Consider the following 12,750-nt stretch of genomic DNA (forward strand, 5'->3'; position numbering starts at 1 on the left):
CCTCTCTACTAAATGCAATTCTGCCCAGTTTCCACATATTGAAAGCTAACAAAAGCCAATGTGTACTGGGTATCTACCATGTGCAAGGAATTGCCCTGAAGGTTTTCCGGGATTATATGCATTTCAACATTTTATACAGCAGACTTACAAGGTAAGATTTGATTCCCAACTTCTCAGATGAGGACATAGAGCTCAGAGAAATGGATTTACTGTGTATCAGATATATCAAGGATGGAAATAAAAACCCCAGCTGAGGTCTGCCCAGTACCAAGTTCTTTGCACTCACCTTACTGCCTCCCAATTAGTGTAACAGGGTGTTGGGCTAGAGACCTCCCCCACCCTCGCCATGAACCTTGGCTTGGGGGATGGGGGAAGGAGAGGGTGGCCATTGAGAAGTACTTTGCGTATCTATGGCAATTTGGCCAACTTAATAGTTACGTTAAAAAGCTGTGGTGTTCAGGGCCAGGGAAATGGGCAAGACTGGCTAGTTATGTTGACTTGGTATGGGGGGGAGGGAGTGGGGAAGAGTTTACAGTGCCTGTGTGAAGCTAGGAGGCAGTTCCCATTATAATGCCTGCACTGAAGCAGGAAGGTGGTTAACCCTGCATCACAGGGCCACACCTGCCCAGAGTCAATGGCTGCTGAGAAAGTGAACTGTACAAAGAACTGGCAGATGTAACCCACTGCGGGAGGAGTTGAAAATGGGGTCAGGCTGGAAGCTCTGGGTCAGAATTTATACTAGGCATGGCAGCCATAAGAGGTCTCTGCCATGTGGTTCGGGAAGGAGTAGTGGGTCTGCCAAGTAGGGCCCCCACTGGCCCGCCATGAGGTCTGGTGTGTAAGAAGGTGCCATGCAGTTTTGGATTAAGAGCTGGAGAACATAGCAATAGATTAATGGCAAATGCCTGAAGGCAGAAATGTGACCAGGAATGCTGAGCCATGGACTTATGTTTCTCTGAAAGATGGCATTTCTGACTGGCATATTCTGAAACTGGTCTGGTTTGGCAAAGGGTGGCAGGACCGTGTGTTTGTGGGTATATTAAAGGGAGTGGAACTTAACGGCAGAATTCTGCCATTATTCTAAACCCACATAACTTTTAAATACTTCCTTTCCTTTTCACCAAACTCTAGCACTGGGAGTCACACTTCTTGGCAGTGGACAATCGGACTCCCCAGCCGTTTCAGAACTGCGTAAGCTGGAGCTCTGTAACATTAGCACCAAAGGAGTGCTTACAATGTGTCTGAGGGCACAAAAGGAGTGATCTGAGATAAGCAAAGGCTTTGGAGAACAGACAGGCCTTGATATTGAGTTCCAAGGATGTACCTGTTTAGATATGGGTAGGAGAGATGCATTCATGGTTCAGCATTCCAACCAGGAGAATGAAGTAAGTAAGGCCCAAGGATGGAAAAGTTGAAGGGAATACCAACTGAAGAAGAAAAGGAAAGGTAAGTAAACAGAAAATGGGAGAACAAGGCTCATTTAGCTATGCTGTGGGGGAGTGAGCATTGATCACCAAACCTGGAGGTTTTAAGATAGCTCCTTACCTGGGCATGTGTCCCTGTCAAGATGCACCTGCTCAGCCCTGCCATGCTGACTAGGCAGGATAGCCAGGCAATTCGTCACAAGCCACTGCAAGGAAAGTCTTTCTCTTGGGCTCTGCACACCTCCTCAGGGACACTGAGGGGTAATGTTATCTGCCTGCCACAGCTTTTGAACGACGGTCCTTCTCAGGACAAAGTCATGACAAGGCACTCAGACCATCCATCCACCTCTGCATGGGCCATGGCAATGAATGAGCACTTCTGGAGGTCTGTGCCTCACCTGCTAGCCTGTATCCTTGTCTGGAATCCCCAACTGTGATCTCATGTTTCTCTCCTGTCTTTGAAGTACTTCTCTTTTTATACCTTCCCATCAGCTAGTTGAAATCTCCAGTTGTTTACAAAACATGCCAGAACCAAACTATCCTCTAACCCACTGCCTGCACTTCTCAGGTTAATTTCCACTGCCTGCCAGAGTTGAAAGATCATTCATTCTGAAAACGAACTCCTGGGAAAATGAATCTATTTCCCTTCATAAGCAGGTACAGTCTAGAAAAAGGGATTTTTCCCCGTTACATTATTTGCCACTTAAATATTTCATATTTAATTATGGAAGGAAAAGCAAAATACAAGGTTTTTGTGAAGCAGGAAAGAGGCAGTGGGGAAGGATAAGGAGACTGATGCAAGTAAAAGCCCTCTGAACCTCGTAGGGCCAGGACCGGACTGAAGCAAGGAAAACACTAGGGCACAAATTTGAAGCAATCACTCTTAAGAGTTGTACAAGGGCAGGCTAGGTCCCAGTGCCCTGGCACAGCCTACTTACATTGTCAATCACTCCGTTCCGAAAACCCTCCTTTGCCCTGCTTAGCACAGAACAGTCTGGACCCTTTATCAAGATTTGTTAAGTATATCTTGGTAACTATATTTAGTTGTAACCCACAGTCTCAATTATGTATTTTTTTGTTACAGAGTATTTAAAGGGATGGAATTCCCTGTATCTTAGATTCTTCTAACTCCTGCTTCCACTGAGTTTGGTCAGATGTAATTTCCATACACTGTCATGCTTTACTTTTCAGGGTTCTTGTAGCCTTTTTATACTTCCTCTGAATATACTTGTTTTTCAGTTTCCTCCCTAGTTTATTGTCTGGCTGCCAGTGCAGAACACTAGGAATTTTACCTCCCTTAAATTCTTTTCCTTAGGGTATGATCAAATAAATCCCCTAAGTCTATCAAACTGTCTTCTTTCCTTTAATCATGACTATTTTTTTTTCCTGTGAACATTCCCCAACAATTCTTAAGACGCAAAATCAGGCTTTATTCAGAACAGCCTGTTGTAATTAAAATTTCCACATTTAAGTAAAACAAATACCATTTTATTCAATTTTAAAATTTGAAAATCAGAAATAATGCTCTGTAATAGTGAAGATCTTAACACAATTTTCAAATGACTTGGGTTGCTCTATTCACCCAACTGGTGGCTGAATCCTAGTCATTAGTGATTCTCTCACCTGGAGGGCACAATATGCTTAAAGGTCAATTTCATCAGCGGCCTCTTTTGGTCATTTTGTATGAATTAACACCCGACTGTCACTCTCTAACCCCCTAGACCTCTATTTTTTTCTTCAGAGCACTTCTCCATTAAGCACTGCATCACTAGAAATCTAAGTTTTATGGCAGCTTTTGGACACTTCGTCTATTTTCATGATTATACTGCAAAGTTAGAAGAGTCTGTCACATGAGCAATCACGCATTTTAGATGAACTAGTTGGATGGTTGGATCCTAGACAAATATCTCCAAAATCTATCTAAATATAGACACATAATCATACACACAGATATAACGGTTCAAATAAATACTTTTTCATCACAACACCAAGCAATTAGCATATACCCTAGTAAAATCAGTATTTTTCTATAACATCCCCCTTTAGCTATAATCTAGAAGAGATATCAAAACAAGTAGTTTGTTTGGCATTAGTTGCTCCTAGAAAAGACATGCGGTTGACTTATGGTTGTTTTCCTTTTTGAAAATCATTATCATTACATGAGATACAAGGAAACATGAAAAAATAGAGTTGTCTTTTATGTCTTCTATAGTTACAAGTACAAATAAAATTTGCAATATTATTTCAAAATACTGAGACCAGCTTTCCAGTGAGCTGTAAAACATCTTAAGCCCTGGCCAGTGTGGCTCAGTTGGTTGGAGTGTTGTCCTGTCCTGTGCATCAAAAGGTTGCAGGTTTGATCCCTGGCTGGTTCATGTGTGAGAGGCAACCAATCAATGTTTCTCTCCAAAAGCAATGAAATAAAAGTCCTTGGGTGAGGATTAAACCAAAAAAAAGCTTAAAAAGTCATTTGGGTGGAAACATTAAAAAATTTGCCAGTCCAATTGGTAAATTAAATGTTTGTTAAGCCATTGCAGGCATCAGGCCAATTCTGAAATATTTTACATAATCAAAGTGCTCAGGCTGGCAAACATATTCTCAAAACACTATAGTTTAAAACACTTACCTGTGTGAATAGGGCCAATAATACCTGAAAAACTCCTGTTCTTTCAAAACTTCACCAAACCCAATTTAGGAGCTTACCCATTGAACAAACAAGTCTCAGCAAACTATATTTTCTGATCAAAGAACGCCTTGTTAGTAAACTAGAAACACGTTATTTTGGTTCCTTGGTCACTTGGTTTAGGTTATGTAACAGCAAGAAATTGGGGTGTATAATACACACAGTACGCTGGCCTATTAGTGTTTAGATGGCAGAGTTGAGTCATGTAAACTTGATAAACAAGCCCATCAGAAGAGAGGAACTTCCTGTCTTGCCTTGCAATAGAAATCAAATAATGGTTTCCCCCAGAAGCAGTGATGTGGCATTTTTTAGAGTTCACTGCATGCTGTTGAGAGCATAAAATTACAATGCCACCTATCTAATATATCGTGTCCTTTAGCCATGTGGAAAGATCTATATAAACACAAAATTACAAAGAACCCCCTTATCTTGTAGCAAAATATTATAAAGTGGAAACGTTTAAGCATGCAATAATGCTGTATTTCTAATTTATTGATTTGGACATTGCATTTGAAGTGTTTGTGATAAATGGTGGTTTCCAGATTCCAAACCAAACTCTCCATGTTACTGGTAAAACAGAGAGCAACAGTAACTGCATTTGGAGATGTGAAGTAGAAGAATAAGGATTGGGAAGCTTTTTTGACATTGACTTTTTCTCCTACCTGTACTGGTAAAAATAAGGGGACCATCCATATGTTCTATATGATAATAGCCTTGTGGGAATTCATCTCCAGTATCGTCAGCTACTCATTATTCAGGGGAAACCAGAACTCTGTATTTCAGGTGATATGCTCCAATTCTCAAATGTTAACAGTCACTTTTTTAAAGCACTCTGTGGTAGAACTATTTTGTTGTACCCTGAACAGGGTAACCTAGCCAAGATGGAGTGGGGAAGACTGAGAATATACAATGTAAATTCAGACTTTTCAGTAAGAAAAGAGGCTAGGCTTTCCTGAGAGGAAGAGATGCCTTTCCCTATTCTCACAAAGGTGCCTGTAGACAGTAGTGGCCTGCTTCTCTGCAATTTCTGGATTAGACAGCAGGATTTCCGGTCAAGATGGAGGTATAGATAGACCTACTGTACCTCCTCCCACAACCAGAGAAATTACAACTAAACCTCAGAAACAAATAACACTCAGAACTGTCAGAAAATCTAATTGTATGGCAGTCTGACAACCAAGGATTTAAAGCAGTCACATTCATCCAGATGGGTGGAGAGGCAAGGAGACGGACGTGGTGTGGTATGCAGAGGTGATTGCAGAACAGGCACAGGTAGTCCCACATTCACAAGTGTTGGATAAAAATCGGTAGGGATACCTTGGGAGTGAGTGATCCCAGCCCCGTAACTTCTGTCTGTAAAAACCACTGGGGGTTGTGGCAGTGGAAGAAACTCAGATTTTCAGGCGACTCCACTTAAAGGGCCTACACGGTCTTTGAATGTACACAAATCCACCCACTCTAGGATTCACCACCAGGGCAGCAGCTGGAATGGCACCAGCTGCATATGGGAAGTGGGTGAAGTGACAGGAAATGGGGCAAGTGCCAAGCAAACCTCTCAAAACCAAGCAGCAGCACTGTCCCCCCCTTTTAGAGCCCTCCCCCACAGAACCACAAAGTGGTGAAGCAGGTTGTCCAGCCCTGGCGATTACCCAAGGCTCTGCCCCACAGAATTCACAGGTGCCTTTTCTACAACAGGTCATACTACTAAGACAGGGAGTCAAAGCAACTCTACCTAATACACAGAAACAGAGGGAGGCTGCCAAATTGAGCAAACAAAGAAATACGGCGCAAACAACAGAACAAAACCCTAGAAAAAAGAACTAAACAAAATGGAGATAACCAACTTATCAGACGCAGAGTTCAAAACACTGGTGATCAGGATGCTCAAAGAATGTACTGATTGAATATGGCAAAAACAAAGGAAAAAATGAAGGTTACATTAAATGAAATAAAGAAAAATCTACAGAGAAACAATAGCAAAGGGGAGGAAGACAAGACTCAAATCAATGGTTTGGGACATAAGGAAGAAATAAGCATTCAACCAGAATAGCAAGAGGAAAAAAGAATGGAAAAAAACAAGGATAGCGTAAGGACCCTCTGAGACATCTCCAAACACACCAACAACCAAATCATAGGGATGCCAGAGGAGAAGAGAAAGAGCAAGAAATTGAAAACTTATTTGAAAAAGTTAAAGGAAACGTCCCTAATTTTGCAAAGGAAATAGACATAAAAGCCCAGGAAGCACAGAGAATCCCAAACAAGTTGGACCCAAAGAGGGTCCACACCAAGACACATCATAATTAAAATGCCAAAGGTTAAAGAATGTTAAAAGCAGCAAAAGAAAAGCAGAGTTATCTACAGGAAAGTACCCATAAGACTGTCAGCTGGTTTCTCAAAAGAAACTGCAGGCCAGAAGGGACTGGCAAGAAGTATTCAAAGTGAGGGAAAGCAAGGACCTACCACCTAGATTACTCTAGCCAGCAAAGCTATCATCTACAATGGAAGGACACGTAAAGTGCTCCCCAAAGTAAAGCTAGAGTAGTTCATCATCACTGAGACATTATTACATGAAATGTTATTCCTTTAAGATCAAAACTACGACCATTAAAACGGCAACAAATTCACAACTACCAACAACTCAATCTAAAAACAAACTGAGCAAACCAGCAGAACAGAAACAGAATCATTGATATGGAGATCATTTAGATGGTTATCACCTGGGAGAAGAAAGGGAGAGAATGGGGGAAAGGTGCAGGGATTAAGAAAGAAGCTTAATTGGTAGGTACAAAATAGACAGGGAGATGTTATTACAGGATAGGAAATGGAAAAGCCAAAGAACTCAGTGCACGACCCATGGACATGAACTAAGAAGGAGGGGAATACTGGAGGGAAGGGGGTACCAGGTAGAGGGGGACAAATGAGGAAAAATTGGGACAAGTGTAATAATGTAATCAGTATATTTAAAAGAACTAGTGCATTAATGCTGGAAATAATTTATGTGCCATATAAGGATGGCCTTTTAATATTTTATTTACTGTATTTTGAGGTTGTTATTCTAACCCAAGTTGCTCATCTGCTAGGCCTTTATTATTCCAGCAATGGTAATGGATTGCACCTAGCCTTCCTATTCTGTTTAGTGACTTACCTGCCATATACCATCTTTAGCAGTGCCAGGTGCCTGTGTTAACTGCATACAGTGAAATGTGTGGTATGTCAAAAATGTTTCACAACCAACTAACAGATACAGCCAATGATAGCTTTTACTTAGTTTATATAAAGTTTTGAAAAACCTTCCTTCTTCCAAGATTTTGGAGAAGTTATTTGTGGGAGTGGGCTGGGCAGGGTTATGTGTGCTCTTTGTATTTAAATTGATAGCTAAGCACTTCCTCACAGGTGGACAAGAATTTCTGTAACACTGTCCTTCCTAGAGCTCTCTAGTCTGAAAACAAGCTGCACACTGATGGGAATGTGTCATGATACTTAGTGTGCCAGGTGGGGAATAAGCAAATCTGGTTTCTAATATAATTCCTGCTATGTAGATATTTTCTAAGGTTGTTCTAGTTTTTACGAAAATTGGTTCAAGTAAAATTCATGCTTATAAAACCAGTCATTAGTGTAAGGACTGGTTTAAGACTTTTAAAAATTTGATAAAATGTCAAAATACAAAATTAAGTAGTTCCTAGTGAGGTTTTCATACGATAATAAGAACACACAGTAGTTATCACTGGCACACATGGACTATCTGGGAACTCTCTAGTTATTTACTCTAATTATGGCACAGAAATATATATTCTGCTTCCAACGCTACTCTTCTGGCTACTTCTCAAAATCTTTATCATCAGCTCGATGGGGTTTGCTATAAACGGTTCATATCTGTGATACAAAGTATTGGTCCTTTAAAAAAGTAAGACTGGATAAAAAACAAAGCAATGGAGAAAGAAGTCTTCATCAAATGTTTAAAGTTAAATAAAAAGATGTTTACTATCTAATCACTTCAAAACCATTTTAAAACTTTTCTTCAGTTTATATTCAAGTGATTTTTATAGTGAAATAAGATAAGCAAACATGACTTTTATTTCCATTAAACTTACCTACTAATTACCAACCATCTTAAAGGGGGACTGGTGTCTAACCACTATGCTGTACACCTGAAACTAATACAAAATATTTAACGTACACTGTAATTTAAAAAATTACAAAACAAAAACAAAGGGGGACTGAGAAAGAGAAAGAAACAGAACTAGAAATTTAAAGGCTTTAAAAGCAGATGTAATGAAGATGAAAAAACTGTACATCCATGTCTTATATCAGCTGACTTCTGTTGCTTAGTGGGAGAGGCCAGGTCTGCCACCCAGTGGCAACATTATGTTTTTAAAAATGATTTTAAGATTTAAAGAATTAAAATGAAACCATTTAAAATAAAACAATTAAAAAACCCCCAAAACTTCATGAATTGGGTGACTTCAACTTTAACATCTATAGTTCTAGTGTATTAAATATCTGCTTATAACATATTAAGAATAGAAACATTCATTTGCTTAGGCTTCCCTGGGAAATTTTTCAAAATATATGACTTCCAAGTGTTTAAAAGTTTTGTGGTTTTGGTAAATATTTTAAATTAAAATACTGAAGGTTGTTTTGCTTAAATTTAAATCTACAGCATAATGGAGGAAAAGTCTGTGATCATAAAATACAATGGTTTTCTTCTGTGACCTACAGATGTAGATTCAATACTCTACAGTAGCTTCTCGCTCATACACACAAACTTCTGCTTGCTAAATAAAAACAATAGAAGCACTTGCAAAAGTAAAATTGAAAAGTACTTTTCTCTAACTATGAGCACATCTCATCTCTTCCTCAGGTATACATCAATTTTAAAGTCCCAGTCAACAAAACTCAAAGCTAAAAGAAGGAAATTTAAATAGAAATACTATGCCCAATAATTTCTGATGTTTGGGGATGGGGTATGGGGAGACCAAGTATCTCACTGCCTCCCACTTCCCCCAAACTTGGCTATAGTTTCTTTTTACATCGGCACAGATGTATCTTAATATAAGATGCTTTGGTAATGTAACATGAGGAAAAAAATAACACTAGAGCCTCCATTTACAGTTTGAACACTGCTTTGTTCTCTTGAATAACTAAATGAGAAAGGAGGACCAAAAATAAAACAATTCTTAGAAATGTAGATTTTTTTTCCTAACAGTTGTAAATTCAAACTGTACAAGATATATTTTTCTAAGCTATGTCCCATTTGTTTTGCATTACAGTGAAGACAATGAATGAATTTTTTAAAATAATGGCAGACACAACATACCTGATTGATATTTATAATGGCTTGTGACAAATACCTGAAAATAATTTCTAATTTTCCATTTATTATTGCTATTTAGTCACAAAAAAGATTAACACTCTCCAAGAAATTTATTTTAGCATATGCCATATACTGATATAATTTTACAAGAGAAACCATTGAGGAAGTGACTAATAGGGTGTCCTTACAAGGAAATAAAGAAAAGGCAATATAAGAAATTCTTCCATATAAAGACTTTCGATCTGCATTATTTTCTCAAGATATAAAACCTTAATATTAGAAGCAAAATGAAAAACAGCAAAGAAAATGATAACACAGAAGACCAAGGAAAAAGAATTGCTTATGCAGATGGTTGCATACGTAGTATATATATATGTATGGGCTGAGTTATAATAAAAATACTTATGTATTATAGTCAATTCTCATGTAGAGTTAGAAACAGCAATATCCAACCAAGCATGATTGTACTGACATTTTCTCAGTCTCCAGTTACATGACGAATTAGAGCTGTGCAGGTCACTTCTGCTCAGCAGTATCATGATAAATGCTTGATAAGATATAATTTTTCTCCTTGTTCACTTGTAAAAATTGGTGCTTTTTTGTAATGTTCTACAAGTTCTTCCATGGTGCTGAATTTACGCTGCCCAATGCAGTAGACAGTTTCTTTTAGCTGGACTTTAAAATGCTTGTTTTTCCCTTGTGCTTTTAGTGATACTGAGAAATCATTTGGCTAAAAAAGAAAAAAAAAACATGTAGGTTAAACACTTTGAAAGACATCTATTAGCATTTTTATATTAAACTAATAATAGCTAGAATGTAAACACTAAGTACTAGGCACTATATGTTAAATTATTTATGCCTCATAACAAGCTCATTTTAAAGATAAGAAATACAGGCCGAGAGAAGCTAAATTATCCAAGATCATCCACCTAGTTAACAGTAAGGATTCAAATCCAGTCAGACTCCAAAGTCTCTTAACTAATATGTTCTACCTAACACCACAGCAAATCCTTTAGTTTAACATCTGAAGCACATCTAGAGCTGTTACTATCTTCTCTCCCATCAGACCACTAGAGAAACACATAAGAAAACTGAAGACATCACGCTTTTTCAATTAGTAACCAACGGCTGTCTTACAGAGTAGCTGAGATAATATTATGAATTCTCAAAGATGAAAGACACAAAAATGTGAAATAATGTAAACTTATGAGAGGTCATAAATTCAAATGCCTAAACGAGACCACAAAAAAAAAGTAAACCAGTGACAGGGTGGATAGACAGAGGGAACTACAGCAGCGCTCCTCTCCCCTGTCATCAACCACCTGCTCTTCCTGGGGTGTTATATGCACGCACAGGCCCCATTTCCTGAACCTCACACTGGCAGTTCAATGAATCTCCATCTCCTCTCTCTTCCCTCCCTCCCTCCCCCTCTCTCTCTCACACACACACCACTTGAGAGTTTCTTTCTTTCAACCTTTTGTACAATCACACATTCGCTCTTGTATAATTACACACAAACAAAACCAATACTAATCATCATTTGAAAAGTGAAAACACGGTGGTATCCTTTATCAAGAAAAAATAAAGGCCACTTTTCAAGGGAAATGAATAACATCAAATTCTAATATTCTATACAGTACCTAAAGAGTCCATGTAACTATTTTCTTACTAAATTTTTATGGTTTTATAGTTTTACTGCTTTGTTAGTATTAGAATAAAATTTAACTTTTATCACAAATGCATTTTAAATACTGTGAATGTTTTTAAAAAAAGGTTTTTAGGTACATAAATGTGTATTCCTACTTTGAAACAGGCAATTTATGAAGATATTAAATGCCAACTCCTAAAATTTAAAAATTCCCTTTATTATGTGGATGACAGTGCATCTTATATATAATTCAAGTGTTTTCCCAGTTTTGTCTACCGCACTGTTCTACTCTCAGTGAAGAAGCCAATGCTGTATTTCCCCATTTTTCAGTTTAATGCAACATAAAATATTTCAGGAATGAAAAACCAACAGAACTAGACAAGGCCAAATAATCCAGTTTAGTATCACTGCTAGGGTTATATTTTATTAAAAATAAAGTAAGTTGGAAAGAACATTGACTTTAGCTTCAGAATACTTATGAGGAAGCCACTTAACCTCTCCAATTTTCCATTTATTTTTTCAATACCCGGAGCTGTATTTCCATTTCCATGTGAAAACCAACTTACCGAAGACTCACTATCACGAATGAGGAAATCACCTTCGTGTCCTCTTTCATTTAATGCCATTTCTGCTTGATGCCTGGTGACCTTCCCATAATACCAAGGATTGCCAGCAAACTTTCCAGTGAGTGAAGGCCTAATATAATCACACTGTGGAGGTGATGGTTCCAAACCTGAGGTTAAAGGATTATTCTGCATAATGGTAACATAGTTTTTTGGCACCAGACCAACCATTCCATTGATCTTCCTGCATTTCCACCACTCAGGGTCATTTTCAGGTTTTTCAATAACATCCATTACATCTCCTTTCTCAAAATTAAGTTCTTCATCATTGGATGAGCTGAATGGGTAAAGAGCTTGTACCACATGCAACACTTGCCCAGTATTTAGGTTACTGACGACTGCGGCTAATTTCTCTGACAGAGAACCCACATGGTCACCCAAAGGACTGTCACCTTCCTCAGTTACATAGTTCGAAGGGAACCATCCAATTTGTCCATTGTAGCTACCACGCCACCACCCATCACTGCATTTCTCCATGACGATCACCTTTGTCCCTTTTATCAATGATAATTCATCCTCTCTCTCTGCCATGTAGTTAAATTTCACATATGCAGGCATGTTGAGGTCATAGAGACGTTCCCCTAGGTCAACAGAGCTATCATCAGCAGGGGATGCAGAATCTGGCACACTGGGTTTTCTTTTGACTTTTCCGATGCCTGTTCAGATTGAAAAAAGAAAAGTAGTAAGAAGAGAATACAAACAATGATAAGATAAAAAAAATCCCAATTTATTCATTATTTAAAAAAAAATCTTCAACTCTAGTTCTTTTAATCCTTAGACTTAAATAGATTTCTCTTTCTCCTCCTTTCCTCCCCCCTTTCATTCTCATGACTAATTTATTTTATAACTAGAAATTTGTACCTTTTGCCCACCCCCTTTACCAATTCTTTTTACAACCAACCACTTAACTGCAGTTATTACTTGACAGTTCACCTTCTCATCTTTTTTTCTTGTCAAAAGCTCTGATATAACTGCATAATTATAAAGTTGTCCTAAACTAACAAATTTTCTCTTAAATGTAAATAAATTATTTCTCTCCTCTCTATAATCTAAGTACA

At 38.2% G+C, this 12,750-nt stretch overlaps 1 protein-coding gene across 3 annotated transcripts in view; it reads right to left on the reverse strand.

Moving 5' to 3' along the window:
• Positions 1-9,421: 9,421 nt before the first annotated feature.
• The window catches only part of NCK1 (NCK adaptor protein 1), an 83,808-nt gene continuing 80,479 nt past the window's right edge, over positions 9,422-12,750 (reverse strand). For all 3 annotated transcript variants that reach the window (XM_037061219.1, XM_037061218.1, XM_037061220.1), the window contains 2 exons: positions 11,636-12,348; positions 9,422-10,151 (listed from right to left, as the gene is read on the reverse strand). In XM_037061219.1, coding sequence (XP_036917114.1) covers positions 9,957-10,151; positions 11,636-12,348 — 908 coding nt within the window. In that variant the 3' untranslated portion in view covers positions 9,422-9,956. The remainder of the gene's footprint in view (positions 10,152-11,635; positions 12,349-12,750) is intronic.

This window comes from Sturnira hondurensis, unplaced genomic scaffold (assembly GCF_014824575.4).
Source record: "Sturnira hondurensis isolate 20B ecotype Veracruz unplaced genomic scaffold, ASM1482457v3 Scaffold0013299, whole genome shotgun sequence".
NCBI lineage: Eukaryota > Metazoa > Chordata > Mammalia > Chiroptera > Phyllostomidae > Sturnira > Sturnira hondurensis.